We start from the raw sequence: 24,741 nt of genomic DNA, 5'->3' as shown, positions 1-24,741 counted from the left end.
TCTCACCTTTCTCCTGCAAAAAAAATTGCTTTTGATATTTGCGACATGCAAAATTATTCTGTGGAGTATAAAGAAGGCTTCTTGGAGTTATCTTTTGATAATAAGTATTTTAAATACTGTCTCTTTTTTTTCCTTTGTATTATTTGTTTTACTTATGATTAAGCTTGAGGGGATGAGGAGGGAGGGGGGAGCAGCATAATCTGTGATAAATAATTAACAGATTTCAGTTTTAGAAAAAAATAATCCTGTTATTTTTATCAAGAATAGTGTATTACAGGAACTGTATGTTTGTCATTCTTTTGAGGTTGTGTTTGTAAAAGCACCAATTTTTATTTCAGTTTATGTGCTGTCATTTATTTTCTCTATTACTAGTACAACCACAGTCTGAATTAAAGTTTTGTGTTCTTAAGAAATAAAGAACATCCTTCAACTTTTTTTATTTGTCAGCTCACTTCTAGGGGGGGAAAAGGCCTTATTGACTGGGAGATCTCAGCTCAGTTATTTGGCCATCTGATCCAAAGTCTTCCTATTTGCCACTTTGGCAACTTGCACATCGTTTAAGATGAGATGAGATGAAATGAAATGATTAGTACAACACAGACACCCTGTCCTTGGGCGAAGAAAATCTCCGACCCAGCCTGGAATCAAACCTGGGACCTCGCAATCAAGAGGTGGCCATAATAACCACTAGACTCACAAAAAGGGACATTATAGTTAGTTGTGTTCGACAGACCTTTTATCCAGTCGGTGCATGTCAATGTTGCATTTCATAATAATGGATAAATAAAAGTTATCGAAGCGCATAAATGTTTTTTCCAGCTGCAAATTATATGAAGAATCAAGTGACATTAAGTAGGCAAAAATAGCACTGATATTTACGTTTATCTCCATGTTAGAGTTGGTTTCTATTAAGGGATTTAGTGAATAAGGCTGTATCCTTACTTATGTTTTTTCCTCTTATGTAAATATGTGTTCAAGAGATACAGTGGTAGAAGGAAGCAAGTATGGAAAAAGCAAAAACACAATTCATTACTATTCCTAATATGATGTAGGAAAACTGCTGGGATTCAAAACATCTCCAGACATCTTGGAATGGATAAATACAGGTCCTGTATGTTTTTAAGGGGAATCTAGTACCATTCTTCCTGCAAAGGCAAGTTCAGGTAACGATGATGGAGGCAGATAGCAATCACACACCCTTCTCTCTAAAGTAGACCACAGACTCTAATTAATATTGAGATCTGATGACTGGTGGCCAGGGGAGATGTGACAATCATCTTTGTGCTCACAAAACCAGTCCTGGATGAAGCTAGCTATATTAAAGGGTTCCTGCAGTCTTGGAGAAAAGCATCACCATTAATGTACAAAAATTCTACTATGGGATGGACCTGATCAGCCAAAATGGTTACATAATCCTTTGCAGTAATACAGCCTTGCAGATTAATCATGGGGTCCAAGGAATATTGCAATATGGATGCCCAAATCATCACCAAACCCTTGCCATGTTTCACTCTTGGGACATAAACTAGGCCAGAACCTGGAAACAGTGTGCAACAATACTCATCTGACCAAATTACTTTCTTCCATTGCTCAATAGTCCAGGTTTTATGGTTTCAGCAATAATTTTTATAAGCATTTGCCTCACTGATGAATGGTTTTAGAATTCTAGCTCATCCTGCAAATCCTTGCTTGTGCAACTCCCTCCATGTTGTTTTGGTGCTGTGCAACATTCAATTCTGCAGGGACTTTTGCAACACTGCTCTCTTATTTTTCATAACAACCCTCTTCAATGATCATCTGCTATATTCACTCAGAACATACTTTCATCCACTTTGTGACTTAGTAGGTGACAAAGCTTTCCCTGTATGCAGTATAAATCTTCGATATGCTGCCTCTAGTAACACCAAACATTTGGCTACCTTTGTTACAGAAACAACCAACATACAAGCACCAACAGTTTGCATACAAAGTCACTTAGCTCCAACAGAATGCACTCACACTTCACAGAACACTTTTCTGACCATGAATGACATTTGCAGCCTATAGAGGACATTGCACACATGCCTTTTTGATAGGCAATTCCTTCTACTCTATAGATGAATTTAGAGACTGTTAAGCCAGCTTAGGTAAAAATGTCTGTTAGATTTCAGTTTTGACAGCACTTGGTCACAACAGTCAAGATAAGGTGTTTTGTGTATGATAAATTTATTAATAACGCATAACAATGTTTAATTCTGACAGCATGCTAATTCTGTAAATATTAGCTGTTCCAGTTTACTACATTGTATTCACCTACTTCGGCAATCTCCTGACTAATGATCAGGGTAGTAAGTATGATATTCAAATGTTTTATGTTTTTACCTTATACTTTCTGACAAGTTCCACACCCACGAGAATCACCTCACTTTTTGGGTCTATGGAACAAAAAGTGAATCTAATCTAATCAAAAACATCAGAGCAACCTGCAGACTTGACAAGCCTCTGCATTGGTTTTCAAGCGTTTTCTAGTGGTTTTCCATAATTTGGCCAACCCTTGCAGCTTGTCTGAGTTAGGTTGTGTTCATGTTTGTCTGATGCATACCTTTTTACACACAATTGATAAGATGGGTGTTATGTAACTGTTCGACACACTACTGTTGTAACAAGGTACTGTTTCTGATGGTGACTCATAAGAGCAGAGGCCGGTAAACTGTTGTAAATCCATCCAGCATGGTCAAGACAATTATGTATAAAAAGGTTACAAGACTGTATTAATAAAAAGTAGAGAACCAGTAAGTGGTGGTTTTGATTCTTTGGGTGTTCTACATAGTCTCCCCCTCCCCCATTTGAGTACAGTACCCAGAATTTTCATGAAACCATGTGAAACTGTCAGGAAAGTCCTCCTTTCGGAAGTTGTTTAACTTGTGTGTCACATTGGCTTGAGTGTCAGATATGTTGCCAAAGCATTGTTCCTTCATGTGTTTTCAATAGGACATCAGAGTCCACCATTTTCATCTATGAGTTGACACAGCTTCCCATAAGAAGCCCTTTTTTTTAAAAAAAAAGTTTCCTTTGTGTCTTTAGTTTTAACTACAACATTTCATGTGTGCCTGTGTGTTAATCAGGCACTGTTCCACACTTTATTAAGTATCCAAAGTGTATTTATGCCATCATTAGTATCGATAGGAACTGTGATGGATGTGTTCAGACGTTAGCTGAGTTGGCGACTCTTCGCTAACAGCTCCAGACAGTGTAGGCTTTATTCATGTACTTGAAGCTGTTGCCAATGAGCATCACTTTGGGAGGCCAGACTGTCCGCAGTGAGGTTGACCCCTCACCCGTGGTCGAGTGGGAGGTCATTCCTGACATGGCAGACAGTGAAGGACTTTTTCCAAGGGGGCCAATTAGAGGGCCTCCCCAGGTCGTCTGATGAAAAGTTTTCACTCACTCTCTTTGTCCGACAAAGATCCTGAGCCAGATACAGTCACTTGCCCTGTGCAGAAAAGTCTCTTGGCCTCCAAGGTCTGGACATTCTTGGAGGGTGGGATTACTGGTAGTTGGAGCCCCAGTGTTAGGTGCCTAATGAGGTCCTTTAGGGATATGGCTGCCAAGGAGGGTAAGGAATCCAGTGTGCACTCTGTGCATACTGGGAGGAGTCAGTTCAGATGTGGAACCAGCACTTCCAGATATTATGAACACAGGTTGCAGCAACTGCAAGGGGTGGCTCATGTTGGTACTAATGAAGTGTATTGCTTTGGACTGGAAGAGATTCTCTCTCATTTTGGGTAACTAGTTCAAGTGTTAAAGACTTTCTTGCTGATGGGATGGAGGCAGAGCTCACTGTCTGTAGCTTTGTCGACAGAACCAACTGTGGTCCTTTGGTACAAAGCCAAATGGAGGATCTGGATCGGAGGCTCCGGCGGTTCTGCGACCAGTTAGGCTGCAGATTCCTTGATTTGGGCCATAGGTTGGTGGGCTTCCACATCCTGCCTCATAGGTAAGGGACCACTACACACAGGAAGCGGCTATACAGGTGGGGGGGGGGGGGGCTGTGTGGAGGGCCTGGGCAGGCTTTTTAGGTTAGAGGTTCCTGTGGAAAACTACATAAAAGGTGTCAACCCAAAAGGGAGCATGGCAATTTAAGGACGAAGATAGAACTTAACAGTCAGTACTGTAGTTGTAAATTGTCATAGCTGCGTTGGGAAGGAATCAGATCTCCAAGTGCTAATAGAAAGCACTGTAGCTCAAATTATTGTAGATACGGAAAGCTGGCTTAAGTCAGAAATAAGTTTGGCTGACATTTTTATAAAGGGCCTAATTTATTCAGAAAAGATAGATGGAATATAGATGGTGGTGTAGTGTTTATTACTGCCAGTAATAGTTTACCTAGCACAAAAATTGAAGTAGATAGTTCCTGTAGGTTAGGATGGGTAGAGGTTGTATCTGACAACCAGAATAAATTAATAATTGGTTCCTTTTACCAACCGCACCCTGCACCCTCAAACAGTTGCTAAACAGTTCAAAGGAAACTTGATATGGTGGGGAAAATACATGTTTAAAGTTGGTGGCAGGCATAATGCATCATCCAAAATCATACTGAATGCTTTTTCAGAAAATTATTTTGAACAATTAGTTTGGGAGCCCACTCAGAGTCTAAAGGGTTGCAGAAACATACTTGACATACAAATAATCCTGCGCAAACAGGGAGCATCGTAATGGACACAGGCATTAGTGATCACAAGGTTCTTGTAGTGAGACAGAATACTACAACATCCAAACCCACCAAAAATAAAAGTAAAATACATACATTTAAAAAATCAGATAAAAATTTGCCTGAAGCTTTCCTAAGAGACAGCCTCTACTTCTCTTATCTGATAAGCATAGACCTAGAACTCAGCTCCCATTGTGCCCAAAACATGTCAGAACCCTGTTGAAGAAGCAAAGAAAAAAACATACCAAATTTAAAAGAACGTTAAATCCCCAAGATTGACAGAGTTTTACAGAAGATCAAAATCCAGTGCAGATGTCAATGCAAGGTGGTTTTAATAGTTTCTGCAATGAAACTGTCTTGAAATCTGACAGAAAACACAAAAAGGTTCTCGTCGTATCTGAAGTACATGACTAGCAAGCCATGGTCAATATCTTCACTGCACAATAATAATGGTGATGTTACTGATGACAGTGCCACTAAAACAGAGTTACTAAACACAATTTTTTGAAATTCCTACACCAAAGAAGATGAAGTAAATATCCAAGAATTACAATCAAGAACAGCTGCCAACATGAGCAACTTAGACGTAGATATTCTCAGTGTAGCAAAGCAGCTTACATCACTAAATAAAGGCAAGACCTCCATTCCAGATTGTATACCAATCAGATTTCTTTAGGAGTATACTGATATAATAGCTTCATACTTAGCAATCATATACAACCTCTCACTTTACCTGAAGACCCATATCACTAATGTCGATTTGCAATAGGAGTTTGGAATGTATACTGTGTTTGACCATTATGAATTACCTTCAAGAATATGGTTTATTGACGAATAGCCAAAACAGATGCAGAAAATATCATTCTTGTGGAACACAACTAGCTCTTTTTTTCTGCTATTGATAGGTGATGTTAAATTTATTCCATATTTCTAGATTTCCAGAAGGTTTTTGACAGTGTTCCTCACAAGCAACTTCTAATCAAATTGTGTGTCCCATTTCTGCAACAGCAGTTTATAGCAACTGACAGAAAGTCATCGAGAAAAATGGAAGTAATATCTGGCATTCCTGAAGAAAGTGTCTGCAGTTTCTGATAGAAATAAACAATTTAGGAGACAATCTGAGCAGCTCTCTTAGGTGTTTGCAGATGATGCTGTCATTTGCTGCCTTGTAAAGTTGTCAGATGATTACAATCAGTTGCAAAATGATTTCAGTGGGAGACACCTGTATTGTGCAAAAAGTGGCAGTTGACTGTAAATAATGAAAAATGAGTCATCCACTTGAGTACTAAAAGGAATCCACTAAATTTCAGTTATATAGTAAATTTAAACCCATCTAAAGGCTGTGAATTCAATTAAGTGCTGAAGGATTATAATTACAAACTGAATTTTATACCGAACTACATACACTCCTGGAAATTGAAATAAGAACACCGTGAATTCATTGTCCCAGGAAGGGGAAACTTTATTGACACATTCCTGGGGTCAGATACATCACATGATCACACTGACAGAACCACAGGCACATACACACAGGCAACAGAGCATGCACAATGTCGGCACTAGTACAGTGTATATCCACCTTTCGCAGCAAGGCAGGCTGCTATTCTCCCATGGAGACGATCGTAGAGATGCTGGATGTAGTCCTGTGGAATGGCTTGCCATGCCATTTCCACCTGGTGCCTCAGTTGGACCAGCGTTCGTGCTGGACGTGCAGACCACGTGAGACGACGCTTCATCCAGTCCCAAACATGCTCAATGGGGGACAGATCCGGAGATCTTGCTGGCCAGGGTAGTTGACTTACACCTTCTAGAGCATTGTCCTGTTGGAACAGCAAGTTCCCTTGCCGGTCTAGGAATGGTAGAACGATGGGTTCGATGACGGTTTGGATGTACCGTGCACTATTCAGTGTCCCCTCGACGATCACCAGTGGTGTACGGCCAGTGTAGGAGATCGCTCCCCACACCATGATGCCGGGTGTTGGCCCTGTGTGCCTCGGTCGTATGCAGTCCTGATTGTGGCGCTCACCTGCACGGCGCCAAACACGCATACGACCATCATTGGCACCAAGGCAGAAGCGACTCTCATCGCTGAAGACGACACGTCTCCATTTGTCCCTCCATTCACGCCTGTCGCGACACCACTGGAGGCGGGCTGCACGATGTTGGGGCGTGAGCGGAAGACGGCCTAACGGTGTGCGGGACCGTAGCCCAGCTTCATGGAGACGGTTGCGAATGGTCCTCGCCGATACCCCAGGAGCAACAGTGTCCCTAATTTGCTGGGAAGTGGCGGTGCGGTCCCCTACGGCACTGCATAGGATCCTACGGTTTTGGCGTGCATCCGTGCGTCGCTGCGGTCCGGTCCCAGGTCGACGGGCACGTGCACCTTCCGCCGACCACTGGCGACAACATCGATGTACTGTGGAGACCTCACGCCCCACGTGTTGAGCAATTCGGCGGTACGTCCACCCGGCCTCCCGCATGCCCACTATACGCTCTCGCTCAAAGTCCGTCAACTGCACATACGGTTCACGTCCACGCTGTCGCGGCATGCTACCAGTGTTAAAGACTGCGATGGAGCTCCGTATGCCACGGCAAACTGGCTGACACTGACGGCGGCGGTGCACAAATGCTGCGCAGCTAGCGCCATTCGACGGCCAACACCGCGGTTCCTGGTGTGTCCGCTGTGCCGTGCGTGTGATCATTGCTTGTACAGCCCTCTCGCAGTGTCCGGAGCAAGTATGGTGGGTCTGACACACCGGTGTCAATGTGTTCTTTTTTCCATTTCCAGGAGTGTATAACTGAAATTGGAATGGTCACTTAGATAATGTTGGGGAAAGCTGACCAAAGACTGTGATTTAATGGCAGAACACTTAAAAGATGCAACAGGTCTACTAAAGAGACTGTTTACACTATACTTGTCCACACTCTTCTGAAGTATTACTGTGTGGTGTGGGATCTGCATCAGATATTATTGACAGAGTTCATTGAAAAAGTTCAAATAAGGGCAGCTAATTTTGTATTATCACAAAATAGAAGAGAGAGAGTGGCGTTAATATGATATTCAAATTAGCATGGCAATCATTATAGCGAAGGCATTTTTCATTGCAGCAAGATCTTCTTGTAAAATTTCAATCACCAAAATTTTCCTCAAAGTGTGAAAATATTTTGTTGATCATCACAATAAAATAACAGAAATCAGAGCTCACATGGAAAGATTTAAGTGCTCATTTGCCCCGTGCCCCGTTCGAGAGTGGAATGGTAGAGGAATAGCTTGGAGGTGGTTTGATGAACCCTCTTCCAGGCATTAATTGTGAATTGCAGAGTAATCATGTAGATGTAGATAACAACGTGTCTCATCACCCATGTTAATTTTTTCCAATCAGGTCACAGCAGGTGCCTACACTTCATTATTTTTATTCAGGAATCAAGGTGTATGGGACAAACTTAGTGTTTAGAGATGTTCCGTTGTGACTTATGGCACAATAACATTGATACACTACACAACTTAACACTTCGAATGCACGTATGTTGTTTACAGTTGCTAGTTCAAGCTGCCACCATAGTTTGTCTGACCTCATTGATATACCAGGAATAAAATCAGTCTTAGAACTTTTTTAATGGATGGTGTATGTTCCAAAATAGATCGCCTGTTACTCTTTGGTAATGCCAATTTTGTTATTCATTCTGAAGTAGATTGATTAACTTTTTATCACCTATAGTTGGTTTTCACTTGTGAGAGATATCACTCTCTCTTTATTTTCGTTTCTTTTATGTGACTTTACTATGTTTATTGCACCCCAAATTGTTCCACTTGTTTCAACAGTATTTTAATGTAGCACTTTCACATTCTTCTCTTGAGTTTTCTTGTAAAATGTCCATGAAAATTTGATCTTGAGTACATTCAAGGTGTTTCATGGTATTCAGAAAAGTTAATGCCATGAAATGCCCCAGGTATAGAAGAATGACTGTTGTAAAATATGGTAGCAAGAAGTATTGTTCTGAAATATTTGTAGATACAGAATCCTCCCTTTTCATTTTCACAGGATATTGGTTCCATTTATGCACCAATCCTCCTCAGAATCCTCGCTCCACTACCCCCCCCCCCCCCCCCCTCCTTTTACAAATTTTTGGTTTACAGTTGCTTGCAATTCCCTTGATCTAAAACTGTCTTATTACAAAGAAATCCATGTTCTGTTGGAGAAAGCCATATTTGGTTCATAACCTATGTGTGTGCTCTTGAAATGAGTTGTCCAATTGCCCATAGCAGACACCTGTTGCTGTTTTGCTAAAAGTGCCCTTCATGCACTTCATGATAACTGACACAAATGTGTGCTGAAGTTCTTCAGTAGACAGAGACTGACTACAAAAAAGCCCATTATTCAAAACAAAACTGCTAGTTATTTAAAATTGCGAAGGCTGACTTTGCTGTACTACAGAGATGCTTTACAGCATCCAAAATACAAATATTATATAAATATTTGGTTTTTAATGTGTCAAATCTGTTTCAATCATACTTCCTGGTTATTGTGGTCATCCTTTGATAACAGCACATCATTTGAACTGTTGCCTTTTAATGATTTTAATATTAATAATAATATTAATATTACATAAACATTGTGCACTCTGCAGATACTGGTGATCACATGTTGTCACACTACAGGACTACTAGATTTCTGGCATGGGATAACGTCAGATGTTGTCATTGTGTGATGGTGTTGTCAATATTCTTTCATAGACCAACGTTTCAGCTACTATTGCAAGCTGCTATGTAGATTGCCACCACTGTCTGTGAGAGCAAAATACTATGTCACTGTTCATTGTTTCTTATCTACCAATGCCAGCCAGTATAAATGAAGATGGAGACTACTGTGGATAAAGAATGTAGTCACTGTCTCACAATGCAGAGTCCAGTGACGTTTATGAAAAACTGATATGAGGAGCAGGAGGATATGAGACTATAGGAGATGTTTACATGTTACTCCTGCAGGAGAAGATACATCACACTGAAGAAAGCCAGTTGCAACTGTGGCCAAAATATTGATCTATAAAATTCCATAACAACAAAGTCATATACCCATAAAAATTTATTGAAGATGATAAAGTTGCCTAGACATCCACAACAGAATTTCATTTTACAAAATACTATATGATAGCTATCATGCTCAGAAGGTTTCACACTCATCCCCATAATTGACTGTTGTTTTAGTATTAAAGTGTTGGTGAGAATTCATACATTCCCAGGCAAAATTGAAGCCGAGAACCATTCACAGCCGAAACCTGGACAATACGGTAAGGGAAGATCATTTGATGCATTTACTCCCATAGGGTTTTCTAACTGGAATAAGGCTTTGGAAAAATTTCATCTTCATGAAAATATGTTACGCTTAAAGAAGGTGTTCTGAAACTAAATTCTATAACTAACCGAAGAGTGGCCTCCCAATTGAATGAACAGTTAGATAGTGAAATGAAGAAAGGCCATTTAGCTCTTGAGGCAATTTTTACTTCCATGCAATTTCTACGCCGACAAGGACTAGCATTTAGAGGGCACGAAGAAGTAAACTCAATTTTTTTCAATTGTTGGAACTCCAAAAGAATGACATACCTGAATTTAAAGAGTGATTATAGCATTCTGGGTGTAACTGAATGTCTCACAATATTCAAAACGAGATAATTGATCTACTAGGAAAGTCCGTGTTGAGAAAGGTATGGATTCAGTTAAGAAGACTGAACATTTTTCTATTATGGTTGACGAAACAAGTGATCCGTTGATTCACGAACAAGTGTCATTTTGTACTTGTATTGTCGATGATTCCTTAACCACCAACAGAGACTTTATTGGTTTATATGTGACCCCCATCACTGAATCACAAACTCTGTTTAGTACTTTAAAAGACTTTTTTGCTCATCTTGATTTGTCAATGGATAACTTACGAGGGCAGTGTTATGATGGTGCCTTGAATATGAGAGGTAAGTTCAAAGGACTAAAAAAGATAGTTTTGGATATACAACCAGAAGCACATTATGTGCACTGCACTGTTCACAGTTTAGACTTGGCAGTTGTAGACAGTCTCTGCCATTTTATGTCTATGAGGGATATTATGGCTTTAACCAAGGACTTAATAAACACCATTAAGGGAATCCAACAAAAGGATGGAACTTTTCAGAAGCATACGCTGTGAGAGCGCCAACGGCAAAGCTTGTCTGTGATCCCTCTGCCCGACTCAATGGACTGTGCGAGCTTCTAGTATCTTGAGAATATTGAAAAACTTTGAAGAACTTCTAGAGTTTTTTGAAACATTTTCTGTGGAGGACAAAACAGAGGCAGGTTACAAATGTGCAGGCTACAATGTTACAGTTCAAGACTTATTTCTTTTTATATCTCTATTGCCATGCAGTGAACCCAGTAGAGGATGTCAGTGAAAAAATTGAATGCTCTCATCCAAGTGTTGCTGATCTGTAAAAAATATATGAGGGCTTGATTTGTATATTGAATGGAAGGCGTGATAGTTTTGATCACTTTTAGGAAGTCTGTTTAAAAGAAAAAACCTTCACAAGTTGATGATCCTTTGCTTCCTCGGAATCGAAGTATACCAAAGAAGTATGAGCACAACAAAGCCAGTTCACCGCACACTTTCGAAACCCCAAAGGAATACTACAAAGCTGTTTACATTGAAGTTTGTGAAATAGTGCAATCTTTCATTACTGAGCAGTTTGCTTCAACTGGACTCACACAGATCGTTGCAGCTGAACAAGAATGCTTGCTTTTAGTAAAGAGAGGTGAAACAAATTTGGAAAAATCAACTGAGTTTTTCAAAAATGACTTAGACATTGAGAGACTGCGCTTATGCTTGAATATGTTAGCCAATATCACTAATAAAAAACAACTGGTCTTTAAAAAACATGTGTGATGTAAGAAAGTACATTACAAAAGAGCCTGCATTTGGATAAATGTTATGTGAAGTAGTGAAGCTTATGCTTGTATTAGTAGTTTCAATCACAACAGCAATAGCAGAATGGTTACTTAGAGCCCTTAGACGTCTGAAGTCATATCTCCGATCAGCAATGAGACAGAAGTGATTGAACAACTTGGCTGTTCTTCATGTCCACGAGATGTTTTGGATGAACTGGATATCCGACCGGTCATCAATGACTTCATATTCAGTAATCCAGTCAGGCGGCCGACATTTGCACCTTTCTAAAGACACTGTAGCCCCAATAATGGTATTTAGAGCAATATTAAAAATCTTTATAAAATAGAGAATCAATTACATGCATAATGTTAAATTTTCAGTTTCGAAATATTAGCACGAGTTTAATACTGTGTTGCTATATTACTTTAGTACTTTATTAGTTATTTTCAAGTACTTAAATATTTTTAGTGTGTGAGACCCAATTAAATCCCACTATTTATATATTTTTTGAATGAAAGTATTAGGCATACTTTATTAACTTTATTGGCTGTATTAAAGCATTAACTTTGAGATATTGTTTTTATTTAATGAACCCTGAGCCTTATTCAAAGTAAGCTAAAATTAGCTATTTCACTTATTAATTAAAGTGCTATTACTGTGTGACAGCAGTGTTTTGTGTTTTATTCTTTTAATGATAGTTTACAATTTATTTAAATATAATTTCAGTCATTATGAGCTATATATTCACTGCTCTGTAATAGTCTATAAGCATGATTATTACTGTAAATTAAATAAGCTTTTTACGAAAATACTGTGCATGTTTATGTTTTGTTTCTTTTTTCAAAGCCAAAAGATGTTTCGGGCTTGTCGAGTTTCCCAGAGTGTTGAGTTATCGAGAGTCCAGTTTTTGGGGTTCTAATGTTGATCATATGACTCTCAAATGCTTAAAAAACTTTAAAACTCACTATTTTTCATCTGAAATGTAGAAAATTTCCGGGGCAAGACCCCCAGTATGGGATCCCCCAATATTTTTTATAAGTCGGCGCCTCTTGTGGTCATATAACATAAATAAAAATATTAAATTGTCTTACCAGAGCCAGAAATTTTAGGGGATACCATACCGTAAACTTACGTACTTTTTTGTCTAGTAACTGTGATAGTAATGGCATATATGCACTGAAATAAATACTGAATCTTGATTAAACAGTTGCTAATAGTGTAGCATTCTTCATCTCCTTGTGGAGACAGACTTTAGGGGGAAAACAAAGGGGGAGAAACTTATTAATTTTCTGAGTACTGTTTCAGAATTGTGGACCATTGTTAAAATACGCTATTTTACTGACTTTGTTGGTGAAGTTTTAGCAGTTCAGATATTCTGCTATTGACAGAAAGCAATATTTTTCACTTCACAGTTGAGCTTATGGTGTGTTCTCATCCAAGGGAAATAATGATTTTTCAATTCCAGAAACATGAAATATTCACATCAATTGTGTGTTTCTTTGCTACTGTGCAACATAATTTTATGAAAGAATTGTAACTCTGTTATCCCTGATGTTATTGAACTGCTTTTTTAATTTTAACAAGTTGTCAGTTTGTGTCACGAAGTTGCACATTGCTGCTGGCTGCAATAAATTGATTTGTCCATTGCATAGAACACATTACGTGAATTTAAAAAATGCACTGCTAAGTAACCTAGATTCAATTTGTAATTACAGTTGTTTGCATGATGGCTGCCTTGCTCCTGTTGTTACTGAACTAGAACAAACTTTATGAGATTTGCACATTCATTTGAAACATCTCAGAAACTATATTCTATTGACTTCTCGTATGTATCTGTTTCATGTTGTATACTTGCAAATTTATTGTTCAAAAAAATCAATACACTACTTTCTTGCAAATCTGAGTAATAATATTTCTTCAGTTTGTGAGTCCAAATATATATATATATCATAATAAGTATCTGTTCTTCTTCTTTCTACAATATAAATATTCATTTCCTTGTAATGCATTATTATAATAAAAATGAATAGAATACATTCTGAAACAGCTCTTATTGAATTTTTAATTCACTTTTGCTCTAATTGGTACCAATATTTTTTTTTTTTTTGGACAACATTTTTCATAAGCATGAGTTTCATAGTGCTCTCCACAGAGCTCAACACTCTTTTCTTATGAAATCTTCTGTTTTTAGGTGCTGCATCCAATACAACACCCTGTTGTAGTTATACCAGGGACAACATTTTCAGATCTGTGTGCACTTGTAACATTCATGTATAGTGGAGAAGTTAACATATATCAGGAACAGCTTCAGGGTCTCTTAAGCATGGCAGATGCCATGCAGATCAGAGGACTAGCTGAAGTCAGTGGGGTAAGTTATATGTATGCGCTCTTTAGTAAAGAAATTCCAACAAGCTCATGCTTGTGTGCAAGTCCTCCTCCCCCTCCCCCCCCCCCCTCGCCCCCTCTCCTTCATCCCTTCACCTTAGCCACCCACCCACCCAACTACACACAAACACACACATACGCACACACACACACCCACACACACACACAGAGAGAGAGAGAGAGAAAGTTAACTATGAGACCTGATCATTGAGTTCACCTGTTTAACATTGTGATTGCTTTTGAATGCCCGAACATGCCACACTGCACTCCTTACCAGGTGCTGTGGACATGTATATATCTGCCTGTACTGCAGATGTGGCTTCTTGCATCACCTGTCTGACCCATGAGTCTCATGGATGTGTTAGATGCAATACCGCTCTTTCTGCATCTACTGTTATCCTATGTGAAAATGTGAGAACATTTTTAAAATCTATGCAAATCATGTAACTGGGACATGACAAGGGTACCAGCCTGGTATTCATGTTGTTGAATGTGTGAAAACACAGTCAGGCTGACTGGCTCACCAGCCCTCATCATTAATCCATCAGGTGGATCCAGCCTGAGCCGACACGTCTCCGTATCTCCCAGAAGCAGTGTGCTAAGGGGTATGGTTATCCGGGTGGATTTCTTCTGTATTGGGATTGAAATGCTGTATGCATCATTATTTTATTCTTTGAAGAAAGTGACATACATTTTGTCGACAATGAGGAAGAAACTGTGGAGACACTCATGAAGAGCAAAAATATGTTTGGTAAAAAAAAAAAAAAAAAAAAAAAACCTTCCATTTGTGCATATATGTGATGAATCAACTTCAGGCCATCCTGTCATTTTTATGATATTTCTGATAAAAGAGATGATGAAATTTGTGGCACATTATATCAGTCAATTTTATTTTGACATCAATGCAGACAATTCAAAATCGGTACATTCTCAATTGTCCAAGTGGGTATATACAGATTTCAGAAAATTTAGTACTGGCTCAGGAGATGTACTTTTTAGCGCTCAAATTTTCAGCAAAATTCTGCCATTAGATGCTAATATTATGGTTTTGTGCCATGTTTCACTTCAGGGACTACTCTGTCTTAACTGCAGGAGGCAGTTTATGCAAAATTAGAAACACTGTTTTTTTAGTTAGCATTCTGCACTGTTGGACAGGCTTTGTCTCATTTATGTTAATTTGTATAAGTACAAAAACAAAAATTTGTACTCTTAGAATTTTGGGGAAAAGGCCAAAATAATTGCAAAAATCATAAAGCCTATTTAGAACAGGAACATTTTATCTTCAGAACATCGGAAAAACTGAAATGAGAATTCCAGAAGTACAATACTCGCCATTAAGTGCTGTGAGGAATAAAAAATGTGGTTGGTGACTACCTGTAGTGCTACAGAAATGCTTGAGATGGAAAACACTGAGGATAAGACCAATAAGAACATTTGAAAAAAATCTGCAATGTGTTATTATCTTTATTACCAATTCTGTGTCATTCACAAGCCGTAACTGGACAGACAGTGTCAAGTTTTCAACAATATTACCACAATAATATGAGTCAGATATTGCAATTTGGATGATGATACTAAAATGGATACTTTAAAGCAAAAATAATAAGACAGTCAACACTAGAACATATTACTACAACTATTACTAAGCCAACATCATTCACTGCCCATGGCTGAACAGATTACCTCACATCTTAGCAAATATATATTAAAACTACAAATAAACCAAGATAACAGGCAGGAAGCATTACACAGCACTGATGCTATAAACAATAGTTGTGAACAACAATTTGCAGTTCTTAAATGTTTCCAGTTTGTGGCTTCAGATGTGATGGTATCATGTCAACCAGTCTACAGAAAAATTCATTTACAGAATATAGTGGCTGTTGCTTGAGCATGTTCAGTAGCAGTGTTTGAACATCCATTGGTAGGTAGTTGAACATTTTCAGGACTGCTGTGGGGAAACAGTTCATTGTATTATTTAGATGACAGCTTAGAATTTTGATGTCAGCCTTATTTCATGTTTCATATTTGTGAAAATTAAGGAGACCTTTAGAGAAAAGAGAACCACCTGTATGAATACCAAGAGCTCAGATGGAGAACCAGCCCTTAGCAAAGAAGGGAAAGCAGAAAGGTGGAAGGAGTATATAGAGCCTCTATACAGGGGAGATGTACTTGAGGACAGTATTGTGGAAATTGGAGAGGATGTAGATGAAGATGAGCTGGGAGATATGATACTGCATGTAGAATTTGGCAGAGCACTGAAAGACCTAAGTCAAAACAAGGCCCTGGGAGTAGGAAGCATGCCAATAGAACTGCTGACAACCTTGGGAGAGCCAATCACGGTAAAACTCTTCCATCTGGTATGCAAGATGTATGAGATAGCGAAATACCCCTAGACTTTGAGAAGAATATAATAATTCCAATCCCAAAGAAAGCAGGTGCTGACAGACGTGAAAATTACTGAACTATCAGTTTATTAAGTCATAGTTGCAAAATAGTAACACAAATTCTTTACAGAAGAATGGAAAAACTGGTAGAAGCTGACCTCGGGGCAGATCAGTTTTGATTATGGAGAAATGTAGGAACACGCGAGGCGATATTGACACCTTGACTTCTCATAGTGATAGGTGATAGTGGAAGGCAAACCTACATTTATAGCATTTGTAGACAAAGATAGCTTTCAGCAATGTTGACTGGAATACTATCTTTCAAAAAAGGTGGCAGGGGTAAAATCCAGAAAGCAAAAGGCTATTTACAGAAACCAGATGGCAGTTATAAGAGTCAAGGTGCGTGAAAGGGAAGCAGTGGTTGAGAGGTAGTGAGACAGGGCTGTAGCCTATCCCATATGTTATTCAAATGTGTGTGAAATCTTATGGGACTTAACTGTTAAGGTCATCAGTCCCTAAGCTTACACACTACTTAACCTAAATTATCGTAAGGACAAACACACACACCCATGCCCGAGGGAGGACTCGAACCTCCGCCGGGACCAGCCGCACAGTCCATGACTGCAGCGCCCTAGACCGCTCGGCTAATCCCGCGCAGCTCCATATGTTATTCGATCTGTATATTGAGCAAGCAGTAAAGGAAAGAAATGAAAAAAACTTAATAGAAATTAAAGACCAGGGAGAAGAAATAAAAGCTTTGATGTAATTCTGTCAGAGGCAGCAAAGGACTTGGAAGAGCAGTTGAACAGAATGGACAGTGTTTGAAAGGAAGATATAAGATGGACAACAGCAAAAGCAAAACGAAGGTAATGGAATGTAGTTGAATTAAATCAAATGATGCTGAGGGAATTAGATTAGGAAATGAGACATGTAAAGCAGTAGGTGAGTTTTGTTATTTGGGCAGCAAAATACTGACAGTTGAGAGTGTGTAAAACATAGACTGGCAATGGCAAGAAATGTGTTTCTGAAGAAAGACATTTGTTAACATTGACTATAGATTTAAGTGTCAGAAAGTCTTTTCTGAAAGTATCTGTTTAGGGTATAGCCATTCATGCAAGTGAAACATGGACAAAAACAGTTTAGACAAGAAGAGAATAGAAACTTTTCAAATGTGGTGCTACAGAAGGATGCTGAAGATTAGATGGGTAATCACATAACCAATGAGGAAATACTGAATAGAACTGGGGAGAAAAGAAATATGTGGCACAATCTGACTAGAAGAAGGGATCAGTTGGTAGTACACATTCTGAGACATCAAGGGATCACCAATTTAGTACTGGCAGGAAATGTAAGGAGCAAAAATTGTAGAGGGAGACGAAGAGATGAAGACACTAGGCAGATTCAGAAGGATCTAGGCTGCAGCAGTTACTCGTAGATGAAGAGACCTGCGCAGGTCAGAGTAGTATGGAGAGCTGCATCAAATCAGTCTTTGGACTGAAGACCACAACAACATCAGCTGTGAATCTCTTGTCTCATGCAGAAGGATTCTTGACTTTCTTTTACTGAGACAAGAGAATTGAAAACATACTGGCCAAATATTGCTATTATTCCCAGCTGCTCGAAAATGGGTCTATAGTGGTCAAATTTCTTGCTGGAAGATATTATTTGTACAGACTTCTTTTGTAGGCACTATATGTTTTTACTTGCAGTAGAGTGTCCACACAGCAGCAGTGCATAGTATATTGTGATTAAGTACTGATCTGTCATCACAGATTTGAGCTTCCCAAGGAGATAAATTATACTCGAGAGCTTAGAACACATATATGCAATGTGATTAGTCCACATTAGCTTATTGTCAGTACTGGTTTGCAGTAGTTTGATCCTGTCAGCATTGCTATGGGTCCACAGTCAGCAAGGCTGCATAATATTTTCTGGGTTTTATCTTGATTTACTTTCATTTTGTTTGCTTTGAACCACTTTTTGGCAACTTCAAACAAAATATCAGCATCCTGTAGTGCCTCAGTTGAATTTCTACCCTCAGTCATTGATTTTGTATCAGCTGCAAAGAATAGGGTTGATCATCACAATTTAAGTCACTGATAAATATTAAAAAGAGCAGAGGGCCAGGTATGGAGCCTAGAAGTACACAGTCTTCATGTGCCGTTTCGTGAGACACCACTCCCCAGATACAAACATTCTGACACCTGTCTCTAGGTAAGATGGCAGATCTCAAAAATGACACCTTTTGTACTGTAAGATTTTAATTCTTTCAACAGTGTTTCATGAGAGATGCAATTGAATGCCTTGCTTCGATCCCAAAGGATTAAAGCCATGCAGTTCTTTTCTTCAAATTCTTCCATTATTTTCATTACAACATCAGGCATTGCAGTGACTGTAGATTTCCCTTTTCTAAATCCATGTTTGTTCAAAAATGGCTCTGAGCATTATGGGACTGAACTTCTGAGGTCATCAGTCCCCTAGAACTTAGAACTACTTAAACCTAACTAACCTAAGGACATCACACACATCCATGCCCGAGGCAGGATTCGAACCTGCGACCGTAGCGGTCGCGCGCTTCCAGATTGTAGCGCCTAGAACCACTCGGCCACACTGGCAGGCTCCGTGTTTGTTATCCAGGAAGAGGTTGTTGAGATGACTTGAGAGAGGGCGCTGTTATCCACTCTCACAGTGGTGCAATTAATGTGTACCACAGATGTTCTTTTTTTTTTCTCACCTATAGAAGCTCTGCATTTCATTTTCTTTACCAATGTTTGTGTTTAGATTGTGTAAATACACCTAGTTCTGGTGGAAGATAAACCAGCTCCAGTCAGAGAAGTATTTGAACCTATGAAACATAAGTTTAGTGGTTGTTTCTTTCCAAGTGAGCCTGCAACCATTGATGAGCAGCGCTGTCTTTCGGAGGAATTGCTCCTTTAAATAGTGTGTACCTAGTAGACCTTCAATAATGATTTAAAAATGATTGTTCATGTAGGTGATAAGACGAGCTATACAATTAATTTGGCATTGTATATCGAACAACAGCCTGAAGGAAAATTTTTTGTCAGTAATACTGCTAGCAATATTGTTTTGAGATAAGTACACCATTTCTGGGACAAGTAGGAATGAAATAGATGTCAATTGCTTCAGGAGCATACATGCCTAATGCAGGATTAAATACTCATCTTTCACATAGGATAATAACTAGGGGAAAACAACAGTAGCAGAGATTCCTCTGTCCCTGGAAGAATAACTCTTAGAAATTTATTCAACAGACAGGAAAAGGTGTGGTGGAAGAAGGTGCTTTGATGGTGTGAATCCTTTTTGACATAATAGGAAGCATTTCTCAAATATTATTCTGTGTTAAGACTGAGAAAGGTGTGCTAATGTGTAAGTGTGTCAACATGTTGCCATGGCTTGTTCAATCACCAGATCTGTTTCCAACCAAGCACATGTGGTACATCATCATACGACAACTACAGTGTCACCCACAACCAGCATTAACCATCCTTGTATTGATCAACCAAGCACAACAGGCATGGAATTGCATCCCACAAAGTGACATCCAGCACCTTTACAACACAATGCAATGGCTTATCTCACTCTTGCATTAAACTACGGAAAATCTAGCATGGAATGTAACAATGCCAGAGAAGGAAAGTTGCTACCTACCATATAGTGGAGATGCTGAGCCGCGATAGGCACCCACATAGCACCATCCTATGCTAACCTATTCATGGGCCATCTAGAGGAATCCTTCCTAAAAACCCAGAATCCTAAACCCCTCACCTGGTTCAGATTCATTGATGACACCTTTGTTATCTGGATTGAAGGTGAGGACACCTTATTCACATTCCTCCAGAACCTCAACAACTTCTCCCCTATTTGCTGCACCTGGTCCTACTCAACCCAACAAGCAACCTTCCTACATGTTGACCTCCACCTCAGAAATGGCTACATCACTACCTCCGTGCATATCAAACCTACTAACCACCAGCAATACCTCCACTTCGACAGCTGCCATCCACTCCATACTAAGAAGTCCCTTCCGTACAGTCTAGCCACCCATGGTCGTCGCATCTGCAGTGATGAGCAGTCCTTCTCTAAATATACCGAGGGTCTCATTGAAGCCTTCACAGACTGTAATTATCTTCCCATCCTTGTACAAAAACAAATCTCCTGTGCCTTATCTTTACAGTCTCCCACCACCTCCTAAAGTCCCACAGTCCGGCCACAGAGGAGCATTCCCCTCGTAACATAGTACCATCCGGGAGTGGAGCAACTGAATTATATTCTCCGTCAGGGTTTCGATTACCTCTTGTCATGCCCTGAAGTGAGAAATGTCCTACCCACTATCCTTCCCACCCCTCCTACCATGGTATTCCGCTGTCCACCGAACCTACACAATATACTCGTCCATCCTTACACAACCCCTTCTCCCAATCCCTTACCTCATGGCTCATACCCCTGTAATAGACCTAGATGCAAGACCTGTCCCATACATCCTCCTACCACCACCTACTCCAATCCGGTCACTAGCATCACCTATCCCATCAACGGCAGCGCTACCTGTGAAATCAGTCATGTGATTTACAAGCTAAGCTGCAACCACTGTGGTGCATTCCATGTAGGCATGATAACCAACAAATTGTTGTCCACATGAATGGCCTCCGACAAACTGTGGCCAAAAAACAAGTGGACCACCCTGTTGCTAAACACGCTGCCAAACATGATACCCCTCATCTCAATGACTGCTTCACAGCCTGTGCCATATGGATCCTTCCCACCAACACCAGCGTTTCTGAATTGTGCAGGTGGGAACTTTCCCTGCAATACATCCTGCGTTCCCGTAACCCTCCTGGGCTCAACCTTCGTTAGTCGCTGTCCTCACCCATTCAGCCCCCTCCCTTTTTCCATTCCAGCACTACACAGCCGTCATTTCACCGCCACACCCAGTCTTTTAATTTATTTTTCTTTTTATTTTTACTTCTCTCCTTTCCGCTACTCACCCCCTCCCCCCTCCGCACCTTCTCTCCTGCCCTCCATCTAAACTGTAACACTTCACTGTCCGCCACTCCCACCATACTATCCCTCCCCCTCCCTGCCCCAGCCACCTCCTTACCCCCACCCAGTCACCACTCCCATCATGCACTGGTGCTGCTGCTCGCAGTGTAGTTTCAGCTCTCTGAGACTGCAGACATGTGTGTAAGTTGTGTTTGCATGAGTGTGTGTGTGCGTGCGTGTATGTGTGTCTACTGCTGACAAAGGCCTTAATGGCCGAAAGCTAAGAGTGTGTGAATCTTTTTATTGTGCCTATCGTGACTCAGCATCTCCACTATATGGTGAGTAGCAACTTTCCTTCTCTGGTATTCTTGCATTAAACTGTGATCTTACACTGTTAAATGCTTAAATATGTTCCCAGAAGGGAATTTTCATTCTGCGTCAGAATGTGTGCTGACATGAAACTTCCTGCCATATTAAAACTGTGTGCCAGATTGAGACTTGAACTCAGGACCTTTGCCTTTTGTAGGCAAGTGCTGTACCTATGAGCCACCCAAGCACGACTGGCTACCCGTAACCACAGCTTTACTTCCGCCATTACCTCGCCTCCTAACTTCCAAGCTTCACAGAAGTTTTCTCACGAAACGTGCAAACCAAGTTCTCCTGGAAGAAAGGACATTGCAGAGGCATGGCCTAACCACAGCATGGGGGATATTTTGAATATGAAATTTCCTCTCCGCTACGGAGTGTGTGCTGATGTGTAACTTCCTGGCAGATTAAAACTGTGTGCTGGGATGACACTTGAACTCGGGATCTTTACCTATGGTAGGCAAGTGCTCTACTGACTGAGCTACCCAAGCAGTCTCACAACCTGTCCTCACAGCTTTACTTGTGCCAGTACCTCGTCTCCTACCTTCCAAACTCTGCAGAAGTTCTCCTGTAAAGCTTGCAAAACGACACTCTTGGAAGAAAGGATATTGCATGCATTTGGTTTAATCATAGCCTGGGGTTGTTCCCAAAATGAAATTTTCACTCTACTGCAGAGTGTGCGCTTATGTGAAACTTCCAGACAGAATAAAACTTTGTACCAGACTGAGACTTGAAATTGGAACCTTTGCCTTTTGCAGGCAAGTGCTCTACCGGCAGAGCTATCTGAGCACGACTCATTCTGGAAACTTCCCCCAGGCTGTGACTAAGCCATGTCTCCGCAATATCATTACTTCCAGGAGTGCTACTCTTGCAATTTGCAGGAGAGCTTCTGTGAATTTTGTAAGATAGGAGCTGAGGTACTGGCAGAAGTAAAACTGTGAGGATAGGTTGTGAATCATGCTTGGGTAGCTCAGTCAGTAGAGTACTTGTCCGTGAAAGGCAAAGGTTCCAATTCAAGTCTAATCCTGGTACACAGATATAATCTGCTGGAATGTTTCATTTAAATATGTTACCTAGATAAATCTATTCCCAAAATTTAAATACTCTACATTAATTATTTTTGGTGTTGCAATTTTTTTCCATCAGTGTATGATAAGAGAGAAAATAATTGTTCACCTTATTGAGGAACTGTTAAACAGGCAATAGGCACATAAAAATGTGTAGATCTTTGTAGCTTTGCTATTAAGTGTGAAACTTACTCAGATCTCTCTCTCTCCCCCTCCCTCCCTCCCCCTCCCCCTTCCTCCCTCCCTCCCCCCTCCCCACCCTCCCCTCCTTTTCTCTCTGTACATTCTTGTTGACTCTGGTCTGTGAAAGTGACATTACTACCCATATAGTTTGAAAACTCATTAAATCCTAAATTCTTAAGGATAATATTTCTTGTTTCATTTATTTCATAATTTATACTCTTTCTTTACATTTCACAACTGTACTTCTTATGGTGAAAGAAAAGCTCTGACAGCTGGCGGCTTTATTTCCAGCTATCAAGCTTGAGATGCAAAAGGCTGCCTGAAAGTCTTAATTTCCTATAACTGTGGCAGCACTAAGATGATGTCATACAAGTGTAAACAAAATCACATGTGACTGGTCACAGCAGGCATACAAAGCAGCTGCACAGAGCCTGCCTTTAAAAGTCAGGGATTTTCTCTTGCTGTACTGACTACCGTTTATTCAGCAGATATGCTATCTTTGAGCCCTTTCAACAAAGGAGTCATGAATACTTATTAGCCAAAACAAGAGCAGCTTATAAATGAAAAGCATAGTATTGTGTATGTACTCCACATTTAATGTGTGTTGTTCTACCAAGAAACACCAGAAAAAGTAATTAATAAAATATCAAGAGCAGCTTCTGAAGCTATGTTTAATACTGTACTCCTTACATTTGTCCTCTAGCCATCCGTGGTTAGCCATTTTGCTCTTCCTGTCGATCTCATTTTTGAGACGTTTGTATTCATTTTTGCCTGCTTCATTTACTGCATTTTTATATTTTCTCTTTTCATCAATCAAATTCAATATTTCTTCTGTTACCCGAGGATTTCTACTAACCCTCATCTTTTTACCTACTTGATCCTCTACTGCCTTCACTACTTCATTCCTCAAAGCTAGCCTTTCTTCTACTGTACTTCTTTCCCCCATTCCTGTCAATCGTTCCCTCATGCTCTCCCTGAAACTCTCTGCAACCTCTGGTTCTGTCAGTTTATCCAGCTCCCATCTCCTTAAATTCCCACCTTTTTGCAGTTTCTTCAGTTTTAATCTACAGTTCATAACCAATAGATTGTGGTCAGAGTCCACATCTGCCCCTGGAAATGTCTTACAATTTATAACCTGGTTCCTAAATCTCTTTCTTACCATTATATAATCTATCTGAAACCTTCCATTATCTCCAGGTCTCTTCCATGTATACAACCTTCTTTCATGATTCTTGAACCAAGTGTTAGCTGTGATTAAGTTATGCTCTGTGCAAAATTCTACCAGGTGGCTTCCTCTTTCATTTCTTACCCCCATTCCATATTCACCTGCTATGTTTCTTTCTGTTCCTTTTCCTACTATTGAATTCTAGTCACCCATGACTATTAAATTTTCTTCTCCCTTCGCTATCTGAATAATTTCTTTTATCTCATCATACATTTTGTCAAGTCAATCTCTTCGTCATCTGCAGAGCTAGTTGGCATATAATCTTGCACTACTGTGGTAGTTATGGGCTTCATGTCTATCTTGGCCACAACAATGCGTTCAGTATGCTGTTTGTAGTAGCTTACCTGCACTCCTATTTTTTTATTCATTGTTAAACCTACTCCAGCATTACCCCTATTTGATTTTGTATTTATAACCCTGTATTCACCTGACCAGAAGTCTTGTTCCTCCTGCCACCAAACTTCACAAATTCCCACTATATCTAACTCTAACTGATCCATTTCCCTTTTTAAATTTTCTAACCTAC

The 24,741-nt window shown here is 39.9% G+C and overlaps 1 protein-coding gene across 3 annotated transcripts in view; it reads left to right on the top strand.

Annotated features, from left to right (window-relative positions):
- Positions 1–24,741, top strand: part of LOC124595892 (protein abrupt) — a 126,838-nt gene that overhangs the window by 70,363 nt on the left and 31,734 nt on the right. For all 3 annotated transcript variants that reach the window (XM_047134819.1, XM_047134803.1, XM_047134811.1), the window contains exon 3: positions 13,793–13,969. In XM_047134819.1, coding sequence (XP_046990775.1) covers positions 13,793–13,969 — 177 coding nt within the window. The remainder of the gene's footprint in view (positions 1–13,792; positions 13,970–24,741) is intronic.

Source organism: Schistocerca americana, chromosome 1, assembly GCF_021461395.2.
Source record: "Schistocerca americana isolate TAMUIC-IGC-003095 chromosome 1, iqSchAmer2.1, whole genome shotgun sequence".
NCBI lineage: Eukaryota > Metazoa > Arthropoda > Insecta > Orthoptera > Acrididae > Schistocerca > Schistocerca americana.
This window is presented reverse-complemented; position numbering and strand designations above follow the sequence as displayed.